The sequence below is a fragment of the Cyanistes caeruleus genome, chromosome 6 (assembly GCF_971803275.1).
Source record: "Cyanistes caeruleus chromosome 6, bCyaCae1.hap1.1, whole genome shotgun sequence".
Lineage (NCBI taxonomy): Eukaryota > Metazoa > Chordata > Aves > Passeriformes > Paridae > Cyanistes > Cyanistes caeruleus.
In genome coordinates this window covers 29728025-29745119 of record NC_141706.1, presented here as the reverse complement: position 1 = coordinate 29745119, position 17095 = coordinate 29728025, and the positions used below count along the sequence as shown (strand labels likewise).

General features: G+C 39.2%; 1 protein-coding gene across 50 annotated transcripts in view; it reads left to right on the top strand.

Moving 5' to 3' along the window:
* The window catches only part of MADD (MAP kinase activating death domain), a 68835-nt gene that overhangs the window by 26766 nt on the left and 24974 nt on the right, over nucleotides 1-17095 (top strand). For 5 of the 50 annotated variants that reach the window (XM_086893953.1, XM_086893933.1, XM_086893961.1 and 2 more), the window contains 9 exons: nucleotides 436-539; nucleotides 1412-1605; nucleotides 2240-2520; nucleotides 3143-3286; nucleotides 4514-4611; nucleotides 7039-7141; nucleotides 8189-8375; nucleotides 8545-8695; nucleotides 11111-11317. In XM_086893953.1, the coding sequence (XP_086750079.1) occupies nucleotides 436-539; nucleotides 1412-1605; nucleotides 2240-2520; nucleotides 3143-3286; nucleotides 4514-4611; nucleotides 7039-7141; nucleotides 8189-8375; nucleotides 8545-8695; nucleotides 11111-11317 (1469 nt within the window). Of the gene's footprint in view, nucleotides 1-432; nucleotides 540-1411; nucleotides 1606-2188; nucleotides 2521-3142; nucleotides 3287-4509; nucleotides 4612-6519; nucleotides 6580-7038; nucleotides 7142-8188; nucleotides 8376-8544; nucleotides 8696-11110; nucleotides 11318-16131; nucleotides 16186-17095 lie in introns of all 50 variants that reach the window. The other 45 variants (XM_086893952.1, XM_086893957.1, XM_086893947.1 and 42 more) reach the window with 18 other exon arrangements.

The window sequence follows — 17095 nt, the reverse complement described above, 5'->3', positions numbered from 1 at the left end:
TTGTGAGATCTTTCAGCCTTAGACTTGCACATATTTTGCATTTACACAGCACCAGTGGTCCTAACGGAATGGGATTTATCACTAGTGTAAAAAGAAAATGCTTTTACTTGTGATTCCCAGTTCCCTTGAAGTTGTCCTACATAAACACACATGTGTTTTGTGAATTAACACAGTATTCTCTACTCACTTATGTTTGACCTCATTAACTTAGCTAAGAGATTTTAAATGTCTCCCCATAACTCTTCACATAAGTGGAAGTTAAGTTTTTTGCTCTTACCTTTCATGAAGCTGGCCCCTGGAATTTTTTTATAGCTACTATAATATGAAATTTTTAGGGGGTCCATGAAAACAATGCTGATTCACATCCTTAAAGTGTCAGAGCCTGCTATTGCTTTGATGCTGCCACTCATCTCTCTCTCTCACCTGTTGTGGCAGTGGCAGTGACAGTGTCGACTATGACGATTCAAGTTCCTCCTACTCCTCCCTTGGTGACTTTGTCAGTGAGATGATGAAATGTGACATTAATGGTGATACCCCAAGTGAGTAACTTTTGCTTTTACTTTCACAAGGTCCACATAGGTTCCAGTTCCCAATTCATCTGCAGCACTTTGGGAAAAAGGCCTCCCCTAAATCCCTGAATCAGAACAAAATATTGTTCCATTGTGGTTTTGCTCTGAGGTAAAAGTGTATGGGTAGACTGAAAAAGGACATTTCTCCTGCTTATAAACAACTTCTTCCAAAGGACACTGTGAAGAGGAAGAACAGAAATAGGTGCTGCTGAACAAAACTGGTTCACTAGATCTGGAAACAACCTGCTGCTGCCAGTAATAAATACTGTGCAATATGGACAGCAGAGTGTGAGCTCCCTCCTGCCCCTGCATGTTGGTCTTCAGTGCTAGCTTTTACTCTATCCTAGTGGGGGCAGAAAAATGTATTCTCTGTGGCTTACATGGAAGCTACATATAAGCTTCATATATAAGCTGTTACATATAACAAAGCCACTCACTTTGTTCAACAAACTAAATCTAGGAGTCCCAAAACATTTCCCACATCCCAAGGACAAGAGGTAATAATCATAAGCTGCAACAAAAGAAACTCTACTTGGACATAAGGAAAAGAACTTAATGGTTATTGTACTTGAAGAAGTTCCCAGGATCACTGTAGAATGTCAAGCCCTTAAAAACTTTCAAAAATTCAGTGGGACAAAGCCCTGAGTAACTTGCTTTAATTTTGAAGGTGCTTCTGCTTTGAGGAGAGAATTGGAATGGATGACCTCCAAAAGCCCTTTACAACCTAAATTTTTATGCAGGTTGATTCTGTTGAGCAGTCCTCATCTTCTAGGGATAGTTAGTTAGATGGGCAAAAGGCTGAGGAAGGCAATGTTGTTTAATGAATAATGATGTGTTTGCAGACGTTGACCCCTTGACTCATGCAGCCCTTGGTGATGCTAGTGAAGTGGAATTTGATGATTTTCAAGAATATTCAGGGGATCCTGATGAACAGACCATGGACAGTGAGAACTCCCAAGAGAATAACCAGCCTCGTTCAAGTTCCAGTACTACAGCCAGTAGCAGCCCCAGCACTGTCATCCATGGAGTGAATCATGTGTGTACTGAGATGGGTTCAGCCTCAAGATCAGCGTATTAGGATATAAAGAATGGGAGAATACAAGTGGTTCTTTCTGAGAAGGGCAAAAACTAATAGGACTGTGACACCATGCACAGATTAAATTGCATGCTCACCCTGGACTTTCTGAGCAAGGTGGGGTTTGCTGGTACCCTTATGCTGGGATAGACCATTCCTGTACAAAGAGTTCCAGTGCATTGAAAAATGCAGCATTAGCAGGGAGAAATGGTCCAGGTTGGGACTGCAGGAACTGCTTTTACAGAGTATGGAAAGACCTGATGTCTTTAGAGGAATAGAGAGTGGGGTGGGGAAACTCACAAATTTGTGTTTTTTTAAAACGAATGGGAACATGGTAATGGAAAGCCATTATCCTGAGCTAACATTAGTCAGAGCTGTTTTAAAGGAGAATAAGTCCCTAGAACTATGCACAAATACTGCAGTGTATATAAAATCCTAGTTTAGAGACACAGATGGTGGGGATGTGGTGGGGGGCCCCTTAGCAAGCAGCAAGGACTGTGCAGATTTCCCAGTTTGAAATAATTGTTCTTGTCCTACCCTTCAGTTGTATGTATCGCAAATTAGCGAACAGATCAATGATTTGACTGGTCCACAGGAGGCAGCAGACTCAGCAGAAATAGAAGAGAAGTTGGCTGCTGGATTTTCAAACCATCTCTCTTCCTTGCCACTGCAAGCAAGCTTTCCCAAGATAAGCTTGGATCGTCGCGAGAGTGACATCGCAGCTGGCAGCATGAGCTCCTCAGAAGGGGTGGTGAGGAAGCGGGAGTATGACAATCCATACTTTGAACCACAGTATGGTTTTCCTACAGAGGATGAAGATGATGAGCAGGAGGAGAGTTACACTCCAAGATTTAACCAGAATCTCAATGGAAGCAGGCGAGTCCTCCTTGTCTCCTGCCCTTCTGTACAGCACTTCTGGGGTTTCTGTCTGTTTCATGTAGTTTAACATTCGAGCACTCAAATGTCTTTGGCACGTGAGATGTATTGTTGATCACTTTTATTTAATATTGAAATTCTGTCAACCCTTCTGGTTTGAATAAAAGCACTTGCTTAGTCCCTCAGTTCCTTACTTTTATGTAAGTTGTAGAAGCTATGAGAATTAACAGCTCTTTGTAGAACATTCTGCTATATCATGTACTGATTCTGGAAACTGTTTTGGTAAGTCTTTGTCTTTTGGGGGAAGGATACCGCAATTATTTGTGGCAACAGGTTTTTTGTTACTCTTTTCAAACCAGAACCCTTTCACCTGCAAGTCTGCCAACACCCTTTTGTAGACAAGTTTTCAGCATGCCCTGAAAGGCTATAAAAGCCTGAATGTAGAGATGTTTCAGTTCTTTTTTTTTTTCCTTTTCCTTGTTGGTTTGGGTGTTTTTTTTCTTTCCCAGAAGGTGCAGGTAGTGTGGTGGGAATGAGACCAACATCAGTCTCCCACAACTATACAATATGTTGGGGTGGGAAGAGGGAATGCTAATAACAATTGTACTTAATTTCTTTAAAGGTCTCAGAAGTTACTCCGGCCAAACAGTTTAAAACTGGCCAGTGATTCTGATGCAGATTCAGATTCCAGGGCCAGCTCCCCAAACTCTACTGTCTCCAACAATAGCAGCGAAGGTTTTGGGGGCATCATGTCTTTTGCAAGTATGTACAATGCATTCATTAAGCTGGTTTTATTTACTGTATCAGAGGGTACAGAGAGATGGAACAGAGGGATGGCTAGTCAAGAGAATGAGTTGGCTGTCAAATTGCTACCAGCTCTCCAGTCGTCATAGTGGCTTACTGACAACTGCTGACAACTATTGCTTTCTATATTCTTCAATAAGAAGGACTTTGGTTTTGTGGTTAGCCCCTTGAATTGTATGGCACTTTAGGGCACAGATCAGAAATTTCTTCAGTTTCATTTTAACAAAGCACTGTGTAATTTTATGAAATTGATAAAAAAATCTTACAGTAATATGCCTTCCATGCTGTCATGTTGTATGTTTAGGTGTTAAATTCAATTCCTTGACTGCCTACTTTCAATTATATTTTAATTAAAAAAAAAAAAAATCACAGGTGTGGAACATGAATCTATAATCTCTTAATGAGTGACAGAAGACATGGCCACTGGAGTCTTGCACTACAGTAAAAAGTGGTGAAAGAAGTTTGTAGCACTGGGGAAAGTATATTTAATGTTTCTGGTAAAATAACTGTCACTAAAATAAGGCTACAAAAAACAAAGAAACAAATTGAAATAATATGTTGACACTTTAAATTAATAACTTGAAGTGTTAATCAACTCCTTTATCTAAATGTGATGCTTTCAGACTGTCTACGGGCTTAAGCAGATGATGATTCATAATTGTGTCCTTAAGATCTGCCTGGATCAGGAAGAATGTTTTTTCCTAATAAATGAAAAGCTTCTATTTCAAAGCGTGGTTTTATGGCAGATTTACAGTGTTTCACAAGACACAGTGCACAGCACTCACTTCAGAGTTACATGTTTTGCAGATCTTCTGTCATCCTGTTTTCTCACAGGGCCCAGTCATTCATTTGCTCCCAAAAACAGGATCAAACTACAAGGTAGAGCTAAGGTGATGTGATCTAAGTGCAGGAAGACAGAAGGGTTTTGCTGTTACATTTCAGACTTGAAGATGTAACATCAATTATTGTGACATGAATGCTAAGGCTTATGTTTTTGTACTGTTTAGAATAATCTGAGTATAGTTGTGGTTGCAATGTAAATGAGGTCATGTTATGATTGTGAGACTTCTGGGTAATAAAGAAGAACTTAATCCTTAAGGGTCTGAAATAAAATGGTGAATTACAGGATCTTTGGGTGTGTGCAGTGAGCAGGAGGCATTTAATTGTTTTTGTCTTCTGTCATAGGCAGCCTGTACAGAAACCACAGCACAAGTTTCAGTCTGTCCAACTTAGCCCTACCAACCAAAGTTGGGAGAGACAAGAATACTCCCTTTCCCAGCCTGAAAGGTAACCATTTTTCCCTTTGTCTTCTACAGCCTTTTCAGTTCTTGTGACTTGGCAGTCTGAGGTCCTATCCCTAATAGGAATCCTGGGAGTGAAGCCTTTTGGTTGTTTGGGTAGTACCTGTGTTAAGAAGCAAGTTAATTGTTAATTGTTATGATATTTCTCAGTCAGTCTTTTTCCCAACAATTGGGCTATGTTGGGATGGGAGACTGTCCCATCTAGGCTGAGTGATACAAAACAAAACCAACGTTCTTAGTGTCTTTTGTTTTGTTTTATTTTTAACTACTTAGTATAAAGAATGGGAACCAAGAGGTAGGTCCTGCTTCTGTACTGTCACTATCTTATCATGCTTAGCCTTAGGTAATTTATTAGAGTGATGATACTGCATTTGTAAGTGGGGGTAATGCCAACCTCCCATGGAGACTGCAGATGACGTGAGTTTCAAAAGTGTTTATCCTCTTTTCAGATTGCTGAATAGAAAATCAAGTTACAACCATGCTTTCAGTTCTGTGAGAGTGAAGATCAATCCCAAGCATATGTGCACAATCTTTTCATAGAACATCTCCTGTTTGTCTGCAGTATCATTAGATGACATGTCTGAATGGGCACTAGAGAAATGACCCTCACACCATGGGTGTTAGACAGCCTGGTCATCCTTGTACCAAATGTAATATTGTAGGGGTGACTGAGCTTGCACTGGTGTCGTAGTGTTGAGACCTTTTCAGATGCTATACTGAGGAGAGGTTTTATTTTACCTTTTGAGTTATTCTATCTGATTAGAACTTACTGCTTTTGCTTTAATATGTTGATTTTTTTTTTTTCATTTATTTTTTCCTCCTCATCACTTTTATCGGTAAAGATTACTTTAATCTGGAATTGGGAAGGGATGTGGATGAAGGTTGGTATGATGTTTTGCTGACCTTTGACCTTGTAGAAACAAAGACCTAAAGCTAGATTTTGTGTTTCTGCTTTGGGCTTTGTTTTTGAGACAAGTAATCATTCCCTGTGTGTAAAATGAGGAGTAACAGGACTGGTAGGGTGAAAACACTAGCAGAGATTCTGCACAGCTGTTTTTGACAACCTTTTACCAGTTGATTATGTTTTCATGTCCAGTTATACTGGATAAGAAACATGCTTCGTGTCAGGGTTTTTTCCATGGGTAAACTTAATGACTGATTCCATGCATTGGAAGAAAACAGTGATGGGGTTTGCCATTCCACATTCATGCTTTGTGCCTCATCTTCTGCACTTTGGCGTTCTTTTCTTGACTGTTTTAATCCTGTAGGGCCTTTAATGCTACTGTGCAGATATGAGGATGGGATTTCCATGGAGTAGCTCAGTCTGTTTTATGCATGTGCAACTGTGTGTGAGAGTGTGTGTGTGTTCATTTACATGTGCATGCTGGCTCACTGGGATTCCCACTGGGCACTTCAGTGGTTTTTAGATGTTTTTGTCTCTGCTGTAGAGGTACAAAGTTGCTGCATTTACTTGTTCTTGCCAAGTGTGTGTTTCTAACTGTAATGGGAAATGATGCTGGGACTCCATTTCATTGCTGCTGTTTGACCACTTTCCATCTTCTTTTTTAATTTTTATTTCATGCGCATCCATTGATATTTTTTCCTTGGTGATGCAGATGGTTTTTCAGTGCCATTCAAATACAATATATGCAATAATGTCCTTGAAGATGCAATATGCTGGTTCCACTATGCCAAATTTCAAGTCAAGCACTATCTCTTCAGTTATTCTGGCCCTTGTGGTCTTGGGCTTTCAAACATCCTTCCTGCTCTAGTGTCATTTGGGTTTTATTTTGAGGGAGGGCTGGGAAGAAACTGCTAGTTGGATTCTTTTGATGCTGACAGTGGGGAGTTTAGATATTTCAGTACACTACTAATTGTATATTTTGTGTCCCAGTATTTGGGTTAAATACTATAATGGAGATTATTACTGAAGCTGGCCCAGTAAGCAATGAAGGTGGGTTCCCTACAGCATGAGCTGTGCATGATGTAACAATTTCCAGCATTCCCTGTGCCTGACTTCGGGCTACCTTTCTCGCTGGGTAACCAGTACCACATGATCTATACTAGTCACCCTCAATGCATTATGCTTTTACATACAGTGACTAATTTGAAGATGGTTCTTGTTGTGGAACTGCATGCAGAGCAGCCAAACTTTTCCTGCCTCTCACCTCCTGCTCCCATTATCATCTTCTCTTTTTCTCTCTGCATTACTCCCATTACTGTTTTCTGCCGATGTGTGACGCTAGAATATGATATACGCTGCTGCTTTTTTGGAGTTTCCATTTTGTTTGAAGTCTGTTACCTGTAATTCGAATAGGTGTGTTAGCCAACTTTAGTGTTGCTTGTTACTGTGCTGGGATCAGATTGTTTTCTTTCCACCCTTTCCTTTCATTCTGTTTCCTCTCCTCTTTAGGAAACAGGCGAGCCCTTGTTGATCAGAAGTCTTCAGTCATAAAGCACAGCCCAACAGTGAAAAGAGAATCTCCATCACCTCAGGGACGAACCAGCAATTCCAGGTAATATTTTTTTCCTGCTTTTGAAGTGTACAGTGTAGTTAGAGTGGCCTCATACCTGGCCAATGTTTCCTATGAAGTCTAACTGTTGAAAACTAAATAATGCTTTTCTGTTGTCCTAGACCTGGACATGTTATTGTCTAAGAAGATTTGGTATGGATGTCTTTCAGTTAATGGGACATATGCTTATTTTTCTGTGCTCCAAAATATATCCCCCTTTTGTCTGAGATCCAAAATGTTCTAGGTTTCTACTTTAACTCAGTAGTTATTCTTTGTAATTGAGTGTTCTGAACAAGGTGATCTAGCCCAGTCGAGTTTTAATGCACCATGCAGGGCGATCAACTGAGTACAATGAAGCAGTTTGATTCCATAAATTCATGTGAAGTGCCTTTCTCAGCCTTGGGAAGGGGCTCAGAATGGTGCAAGTAAACATTACATGACCTATGCCTGTGCTTTCTCCTCCCTTTCTTATGTAGCAGTCATGGGTAGAGTGAATTTATTTTGATCTACTGGCTTTGGGGGACAAGTAAGGACAATAACTGTAGTTCAGACTGGGCAATGCAGCAGGTTGCACAGGAGTTTCCTTCTTACCTTCCCCTCTGTGGCAAAAGAAGCTGAGCAAACATGTGCCACACAAACCATGTGCCAAGGCTGCTGCAGTAATGCATTAGTAGTGCTGCACTTCCTCTTTCAAAGAAAGCCTACAGCTCAGACATGGGGGCTGTGGAAGAATACTGAGGCATAAAGGATTCCTGTGAATTCTGAGGGGTGCTTGAAAGTGAAGGGTGGAGTGGTACCTAGAGGAGCTAGAGGAAAGCCTGATTATGGCTTTTTATAGGAAGTAAAGGACAGAATAAAGTATTTGATACTACACCTATGGAACAGAACTTGAGCTGTGTGCAGTTACATTAGCAGCAAACAGGGCTAGATGTTAACTACTGTTGATAGAGAAGGTACTTCTTGTGTGCCCTGGCCATAGCTCTCTTCCCATGCAAGCCAAAGGAAGCAGAGGGTGACTAACTTTTGCCTGCCTTCTCTTAAATGTGTCAGTGAGAACCAGCAGTTCCTGAAGGAGGTGGTACACAATGTTCTTGATGGGCAAGGTGTTGGCTGGCTGAACATGAAGAGAGTCCGACGTCTGCTGGAGAGTGAGCAGCTCCGCGTCTTTGTACTGAGCAAGCTGAATCGCACGATCCAGTCAGAGGAGGATGCTCGACAGGATGTCATACAGGACGTGGTCAGTGCTGAACTCGGCAGGGTCCTCACACTGAGTGTCTGCTGAGGCTCAGTTCACAGGAAGTTCTTGTCAATTGTGAAAAGCTGATGCTACATCAGTTTTGGAATTTATGTTCTTGAATTACTTTCTCATTTCTGAAATAGCAGCACTAATGGGGATTTCGTTGCAGGAGATCAGCCGCAAAGTTTATAAAGGCATGCTGGATCTGCTGAAGTGCACTGTGTTAAGCCTGGAGCAATCATATGCAAATGCTGGCCTGGGAGGCATGGCCAGTGTTTTTGGCCTACTAGAGATAGCACATACTCACTACTATAATAAAGGTAAGAAAAGTGTTTATGAGAATACAGTATTTATGAACCAAGCAAGTTTGGGAAGGTAGCTGTTTTTGTGCCTTTTGATATTTCAGGGCTTTTCCAGCACTTCCAAAATGGTGAGAATTGTACCATTGTTACTGAAGCCTTATGAAGCTTGAAGCCTGTTTTGTGGTTCTTATACACATTACTGGACCAGAGCAAAATAATGGTCATACTGATATTTAATTGAAAGTGGGAACTCTTCAGGGAGATACAAAACCTGGCACTTCTACAGCTGAAGTGGAAATTTTGGGAATGGGGACCTTCAGCTAAAATTGTTCCAGCCACAATCTTGGAAAGTTGTCGCAGGCAACCTCAGTAGAGAGGGAGATACTTGTAATGTGGAACCATACAAGACTTACATCTCACCAACCACATTGCACTACACAATTGTTCTCATACAACTAAATACTCTTGGAGAAGAAAGACTGAAAATATCTTTTAAATTTCAGCTGTTTCTTAAGAATCTGATTGTTGATGCGAAATAAGAAAATTCATGCTAAGGAAGAAAGCAAAAGATGACGAAAAGCTAAATCTCTGCTTAGTATCTGACTTTTCTGTAATCTCAAATGATGGAAAGTTACTTATTTCCTTGTAGCAGAGGAGTAGCATCTACTAAACCCTTTGTAGTTGGTGTTTTGGGTATTGCATCAGGGATTTTTTATGAGTTGGCTTAGATACACCCCGTGTTCCTTTCCAGTTGCTGTTGGAATGCTGAGGAAGATAAGGAAGGCTGTGCTAGTGGAACAGTCCTGAATGTGGAGAATAGGTTGATCTTGGTAATTACAATTACAATCTTGGTAATTAATTTTAGTCTGACACTGATTCTAAGGAAAATTGGAGTGGCTGATGTAAAGCTCAGTAGTTTTAGAGTGTAGACCAAATAGCATAATTTGATGGTAAGTAGAGTTTTCCCAGAAAAGTAATGGGGGTCATGGCAGACAAAATTTGGTGCAAACTTTTGAAGACTCTTCTCATTATTGCATAACATCTTAATTTGTAGTCAAGTTTTAGCTGTTTAGTATGTTTTAATTGTTTTCAACTTTTTGAAATTAGTATTTATTTCTAGAAATGTTTTATAGAGATTAGGCCTTACATTGATATTATTTAACGTATGGTAATAAACTAGTAATCCTACAGGACATGATGGATATAGCTTATCTAGAGCTTGTCTAGAGTAAGCTAATTCTTAATAAAGCATGGTTGTGATTAAGTTATTATAATGTGGTCAAACTAAGTACTTGTATTTAGGAACAAGGATAGTTGGCAGTAATAGTAGGATTGGGAGATATATCCTAGGAAGCAGTCTCCTGCTGCTGTGTGTGGCCTTCCCAGTATTTACTGTGTCTGTAAAAACTGGGAAGGGGGGCACTGTGTATCTGTGAATACACATTTGGAATGCAGCTACTGTCTTGATGTGTCAGTAACAAGACCCACAGCTGAAGTAGTGCTCCCAGTTCTGGTCATCACACCCTGCAAAGTTGAGGTCTGTGAGAAGATCTACAAGGAATTGGGGAACACTTTTGCTCTTAAGGATGGAAGTGTTTAGTCTGTTGAGTGCTAGGTGTTGATTCTTTTCAATTACTGTCTAAATAGAAAGGTGTTACTAATAGCAGAATCTTAAATCCACTGAACAAAGGTGTCACAAGGTCTAGTGGTATGACAGATTTCGATAATAGGATATGAAGTTTTGAGTATTAGATTCATGAGGTATTGGAATAGTTTGTGCAGGAGGCTCTTTATGGAAAACCTGGTTTTAATTATTCTTTTCTGAAGGTTTTGATGTAATTCAGACTGTGGGGTTTGATACAGAGAAATAATCCAAACTGCCTTTAAGGACATACGGTTGGTTATAGGAAGTCTCAGACTGATGGAAGAGCTATAGCTGGTTGGCATTTTTGGGGGTTTTTCCCTAACTGAAGTTTAATTTAGTGTTACCCACGAAATTGGTTGTATTTGTTATGTTTGCCCTGTAAAAGGAACTTACTTACCTCCTATTAATTGTATTCTTGTTAGTTTAGGCAGAGTTGTTTAATTCTTCACAGTTCGGCAGAGGAGATGCTGCAGTTACTGTGTCAGAGAACATTCCTAGGTTTCAGATATACAGAAATGAGATACTTGAGTATCCCTAAAACAGTACCCTGGCTTTCTCCTTTACTGTTTCCACCAGTGTGTCAGACTATCAGCAAGCTATGTTGACCTATGGGAACAAATGTGCAATGAGCTGTTTCAGTGCCAGGCTTAATGATTTAGGTGAGACCATCTGTCTCATCTTTCTTCTCCTGCTCTCATTTCCTTTTTCCTTGTGCTTCTTTCAAGTTCTTTATTTATTTATTTTCTCTCAACACTGTTTTGTTTTTGTTTGTTTTTTTTTATTTAAAGAACCAGAAAAGAGAAAACGAAGTCCTACAGATGGATCTGTCACTCCAGTTGGCAAGGATCCTGCATCATCCCCAAGAGTGGAGCCAAAACCTGCAACGCAGCTGCCGGTACCTCATCTAATGCCAAAGCCACCGAGCCCTGCAGGCAAAGGGCCACGGGAGTTTGACACAAGAAGTCTAAAGGAAGAAAATTTTATTGCTTCCATTGGTGTGTATTGAGGTGCATGTGAAGTGCAGGGGGGACTTCTGGTTTGGCATTAGGTTCTATTTGCATTCTCTCCATTTTAACACACTACATTGCAACAGTAACATGCTTCATTTACACCTTGGGTCACAAGGAACAATCATACGTGTTTTCACCCTACTCTCAGATAAACTATCCAACACAATTTTCTCCCAGAAGTTGTCTAATCTTAATTGTTTCTATATTTCATTACACCTTAAACAGCCTTATTTTTTGCTGTGTGATTGCTGTTTTCCAGCAACGGGAAATGGTAAAAGAGGAACAGGGACAGCAGGACTTCAGAAAGGGCAGCTGTGGAAGGGAAACATGAAACAAAGGTTTTCTGTCATTGCTGGCTACCTGTGAATTATGTAGATTGTATCCTGTTATAAGTGGGATCCAAAATCTGCAGTTTGTTAACAACAAAATTTCCAAAAAGATGTTAGTTATAGTGTTACAGTTTCAGTGAGCAGGACTGATGGATTTTCCTTCTATGCAATAACAAATAGAATGTGTGTTCTTCTAAACAGCATCTGCTAGGCTGGTCACTGAAGATTTTCCTGTCTTACTCTTTGATGATATAGCTTTTCCCTATGTCTTGGGTTAAAGTTTGAAGTAGGGCTTTCAGAACTGTTTTGTATAAAAAGGGCTTTACAGACTCTTTTGGTGGAGGAGAAAGAAAAAAATTACTTTGGTGGAATGCTGTGAGTTGTAAACATGAGAAGTACCATCAGCATATGAGAAATTTTTTGTCAGCTGCAAAAATACGTCATGTTAAATTATAGATGTTGCTTCTTACAGCCTGTTTAAAATAATGTAAAATCACTGCATGAAAGATTAATCTTCTGAAAGTGTGGTGCTTATATGTGTAGTTTGGCATGAGACAAGGGAATGTGTGTGTTGAGCAGCTGAGTGACAAGACTACAGACATTCTTTCTTATACACACATAATAACTGAAGGCTGGGTGCTGTTGAGTCCTGAACTTATACTGAACCCCTCTGACTTGATTTGCTTTCTTTTCTAAAGAGGTAGTCTATGGAGGCAGTTGCTCAGAAACTAGTCTTGCCCTCGATTTGAAAAGCTGTCAGGAAGCTGAAAGAGTTTCAGATTTCCAGCATTTCAGTTAGTTTTTCGGTTTGCTCTGGGTACTTCATTACTTTTCTGTGGAAGTGAAAAAGGAAAGTATGCTGCTGGCACAACTAAGAATAAACCAGGCTCTAGGACAGTGTTCTTTTAAAGAATGAAGAGAGATCTTTTGATGAGATTGCTAAGACTGCTTCTTTCCCTTAGATGAAATTAAAGCCTCATATAAATGGAAATCATAGAGATCAGATAATTCCTGTTTGTGAAGCATCATAAGAAGTGCTTTTCAAAAGAAGTGCTATGTAATATGCCGTGTTAACTGTTGTTGCCAGAATATTAGCCTTAAACAATTCACTCTTCAAGGACATGCAGAGATACATTCTCATTGGTGTTTCTGATGCTATGATGATTTCCACTTGTCTTTATGGAGCTAAATTACAAGAAGGATATGGTTTTACCTAGACTGACCCAAGTTCAAAAGACTTGAATGTTTTTCCTGAAGTCTTTTTTTCTAACTGCTTTTGTCTTTCACCACAAAACATGAACTGGTATGGAAGTCACTTTTTAGGAAATTTCTGTAAAAACAGTGTAGTCTCCATGTTCATCTGACTCATGTGATCTACAAGTAAAGGGTGTTTCTCTTGTGTTGCAGAGAGATAATTTAAAGCTGCTTGCTTACTATACTTCCTTTATATTCTGTCATGGGAACTTCAGAATAAGACAACTTCAGATATACAGGATTGGTATTAGTTGTGGCTTGGCTGTGAAATGCAGATGTTCTCATTCAAACTATTTTATTTATGGAAGAGCATTTGATAAATATTTACATGTTGCTGAATTAACAACATATTTGTAAGTAGTTCCATTTTAACATGGAAAAAAATGTTTTTATGTGAAGATGATCCAATACTGGAACAGGTTGCTGAGAAAGGTGGTGGATTCTCCATCTGTGGAGAAAGTGAGTACCTAACTGGACATGGTCCTGTGACAGGCAGCTTTAGTTGATCCTGCTTTAAGCAGGGAGGTTGGACTAGATGATGTCCACAGGTTCCTTTGAACTTCAGTAGTTCCTTAATTCTGTGAAATCTGGAAGATACTTACAGCCTCAGGGTGCAGATATGTAAATAAAACTTTGAATTAATCTCTTGGTATTGTATAGATGAAATGCAAATTTGGCTGCTAACCTCTTTACCTAGATACAGGAGGAAATACTGGAAGGAGAAGTCTTCAGAAGGATGGAATAAAACAGTGTACAGCTCTGTTTGTAGTAGCATTATGTAAAGTGTATGTTAGTGGGGTGATTGAACTGCATTGCACATCTAGAGCTGAATCTGTGGTAGCTGAATCTGTGCAGTTTTCTGGTACTACAGGAATAATGACCATGAAGTTCACAGGGTTTCCTGTTTCTGAGGTGTAGTGGGATGGAGTTTTACTTGCTGAGCTTTGATCTTGACTGTGCTAATTCCTACCTAGAAAATTCTGTGTGAAGATGATGCTTCTCATACTCACCAATTGCTTACTTCCGTTCTTCCAGGTTCTTTGTCTTCCAGGGTTCATCATCTGTAGTGTAGGTCATCACCTGTAGTGTAGGTCTTTTTGTTAGGACACTGGTGGCTTTTAAGTTGATAGTTAATTAATTTACCCCTTTATGTTAGTCATAAGTTTGGTTTATTGCATGCTTTCGATAACTGTTAATGAAAATGTCAGTACTTATTGAAGTTTCCATTGCTAGTTTTTAAATAATTGTTTAATCCAGTCAGATCACTTTATTTTGGCTGTTTTTTTTTAAACGGAAAAGATTGTGCTACATACTTCATCTGCATCAGGTCCTTTTTGGACCTGCTGTCCTGTTTAATTCAGGGTCATGCAACAAAGCCATAGGTGTAGTATTTTATGCCCTGTGAGTTTATTTGAGGTTTTGTTTTTCTTTTTTGACTAAGTAGTTGAGAGTAAAACCTAGTTTGTTTTTAATGTGCTAGGATATACTTTACACTAAATTAACAGACAAGTCAGCTAAAAGTAAGTTAATGACAGGTGTTGTAGCTTTCAGACTGGTGATTTTAAAATTGAAGCCAGATAGACTAAGGATGGAAGAGGCCAGATGTTTTCAAAGCCCTTTAACAAACAAATTGAGTCCATCTTAGAGATTGTTATCTGTGCCAGTGTGTGCTCAGCATGATAAGCCTGTAGGATGCTGTTTGGATCTCTCAGCAATTTTATCTTATCCATCTGTCTATTTATGAAAGTTGAAGGAACATCCATCAATCATGAAGCAGATCTAGAGATTGGTAGGCTAGAAGTCATCTTTCTAGCTTTTTCTAACTTGTTGCATTTGTCTCATTTCTGATGTCTTTTTTCATAATACTTTGGAGCCTTCCTCTGCAGTTATAACCTACCCTTTTACATTTTTTTTTTCAGTGGATGTTTTGCTGAATAGAACTTTTTTAGAGCCTGTCCTATCCATATTTCTGCTATTTGCAGGCTTGAATGGGTTTCTAACACACTTTAGTGACCTTTTAATTGCTCATGAAGTTTTCTTAAAGAGCAGTAAAAGAACATTTTACTTCTTTTTCCTTTCCTTTGCCACTTTTCTAAGAGGGTCTTCCTCTGTAGTGTCCCCAGTTTTAATGGTGCAAGTGAGAGAGGACAGTGCCTAGCACTCAGAGTCAGCTCAGCATGTCTGCTTGTAATGCCTCCTTTGGCCAACAGGCCAGCACCTGGAATGATCTGATGTTTCTGAGCAGAAAAGGTGACTGCATTTCAGAGAGCTGAACAAAGTGAGTGATAGAAAAGTGCAAGTGCCTCATCACTCTTTTATCCCAGAGCTAATTTTCCAATTCAGTTTTAAGAAAACTTCAGATTGTTTTGCTGGTCTGTGCACTGTATATTCTCTTATGGAATTTGTCAACTTGATTAGAGTGCTGTGACTTTGAGTTTTGGAAGTGGGAGTTAAGCACATCTGATACCTTGCTCATTTTAGTTCTTTACCTTTTTCTGTTCTCTATACCCTGATTGGAACAAGTGGATGCAGTTCAGCTCTTTGCATATAGGACAGGTTCATAGGCAGAGCCAGGCATTTATTGAGAATGTTGTCAGGTCAAAAATAACTGGTAAACTTTGTGATAATATATAAGATATAATATTGGTTAAATATTGTATTAACCTACACTTCAATATTTTTGGAATTGCTGCTGCTGTTTTTGTGTCTTTCTCCTTTCAGTGATATAAACTAGAGACACTAAAATGTTTCTGTTAATTAGAGCTTCTGTGGTGCCTACGTTTTAGAGGAGTAAATATCTAAGAGTGTTAAATCCCTTTCTTAGAAAAGGTGATTATTTGTTCATAAGAGCTGTTTTTTCTTAGTTGATTCACTGTTGTCAAAGTGTGGCCCGAGGAGGGGAGGGGGGATGCACAACCACAACTGTATGAAGTCATCTCTAATGTTTGAATACTGTTACTAAGAGATGATGCAGTGGTCAATACATAACATTGATTTCTTTTAAAATGAAATGGTGTTAATTAACCTTTCACTCAGTAGTTGTCATAAAATTCTACCCTTTTTTTTTTACTTCTTTTTATTTTTTTTAATTTTTTTTTTATTTTTTTGGAGGTGAAGGGGCGGGGTTTTTGTTTGAAATTTTTTCCCCATTTTCACCTGTCTGACCAGCTGCTGACTGTTTCTCTTTCTCTCCTGCTTTCAATGCATCTTGGGTAGAATTGTGGAACAAGCACCAGGAAGTGAAAAAGCAAAAATCTTTGGAAAAAACGAGTAAGGAAATTAAAAAAAAATGTAGAAACTGACTCCTCCAGCCTCCCCATAACTGCCAACTCCCCAGGTGCAGGGTGAGCTTGCATCTATGGCACACAGGTTTTATACTCACAAGAACAAAAATCTATCAAGAAAGTCTCCATTGAAGAGACCAAACAGATCTGTTTGCCCTGAGGAAATTGTGTTCAAATATATCTTTTTTTTTTTTTTTCCTTTCTTTTTTCCTCCCCCAAATATTGCCTTCAAAGAAGAGGAAGCAGGTGTTCTGCATCCTCACCAATCAGAATTTTAAGATCTCCTTCCTTAGAAGTTAAAACTTGTTTAACAAGTTGTTGATATGGATATGTTGATTGATTAAATGTTTCCAGAATGAAGAATTCCTGTTTGTTCAAGCCGTGGGATGGCAAATTTTAACTGGTATCAACCATGAGCAGTCAGTCTGCAACAAGAAATACTTCTGAGTGGGAGAGAGAAGGTGTATGTGAAGAATTGTATTTAGTGATGGCTTCTAGAAAATAGCCTCATGATAAGGAATCAACTTGATTTTGTTTTTCATATCCCTTAGTAAAGAAGGAGTGAAATAGTTTGGGGCTGTTGCAGAGTCTAAATAATAGTCTAAATCTACACAAATCTGAACATCTATTGAAATATGATAATGAAAAAAATATTGAAGATGTATACTCTGCAGGTGCAATACCAGGTTTTGCTCTTTTGGTTGTCACTGTTGTAAATAGGGACATACCACATTAGGACAACAGCCAATTTATAACAACCATGTTGTGGTAGGTGTTTCCTAACCATGAGCTTAGTTTGTACTTTGCAGAGCTGATGCTGCCTATTTTCCCAAACAGACTGCAGTTTGGGAAAGATTGATAGCTAAGATGAATGGGTGAAGATTCCTCTGGCCAGG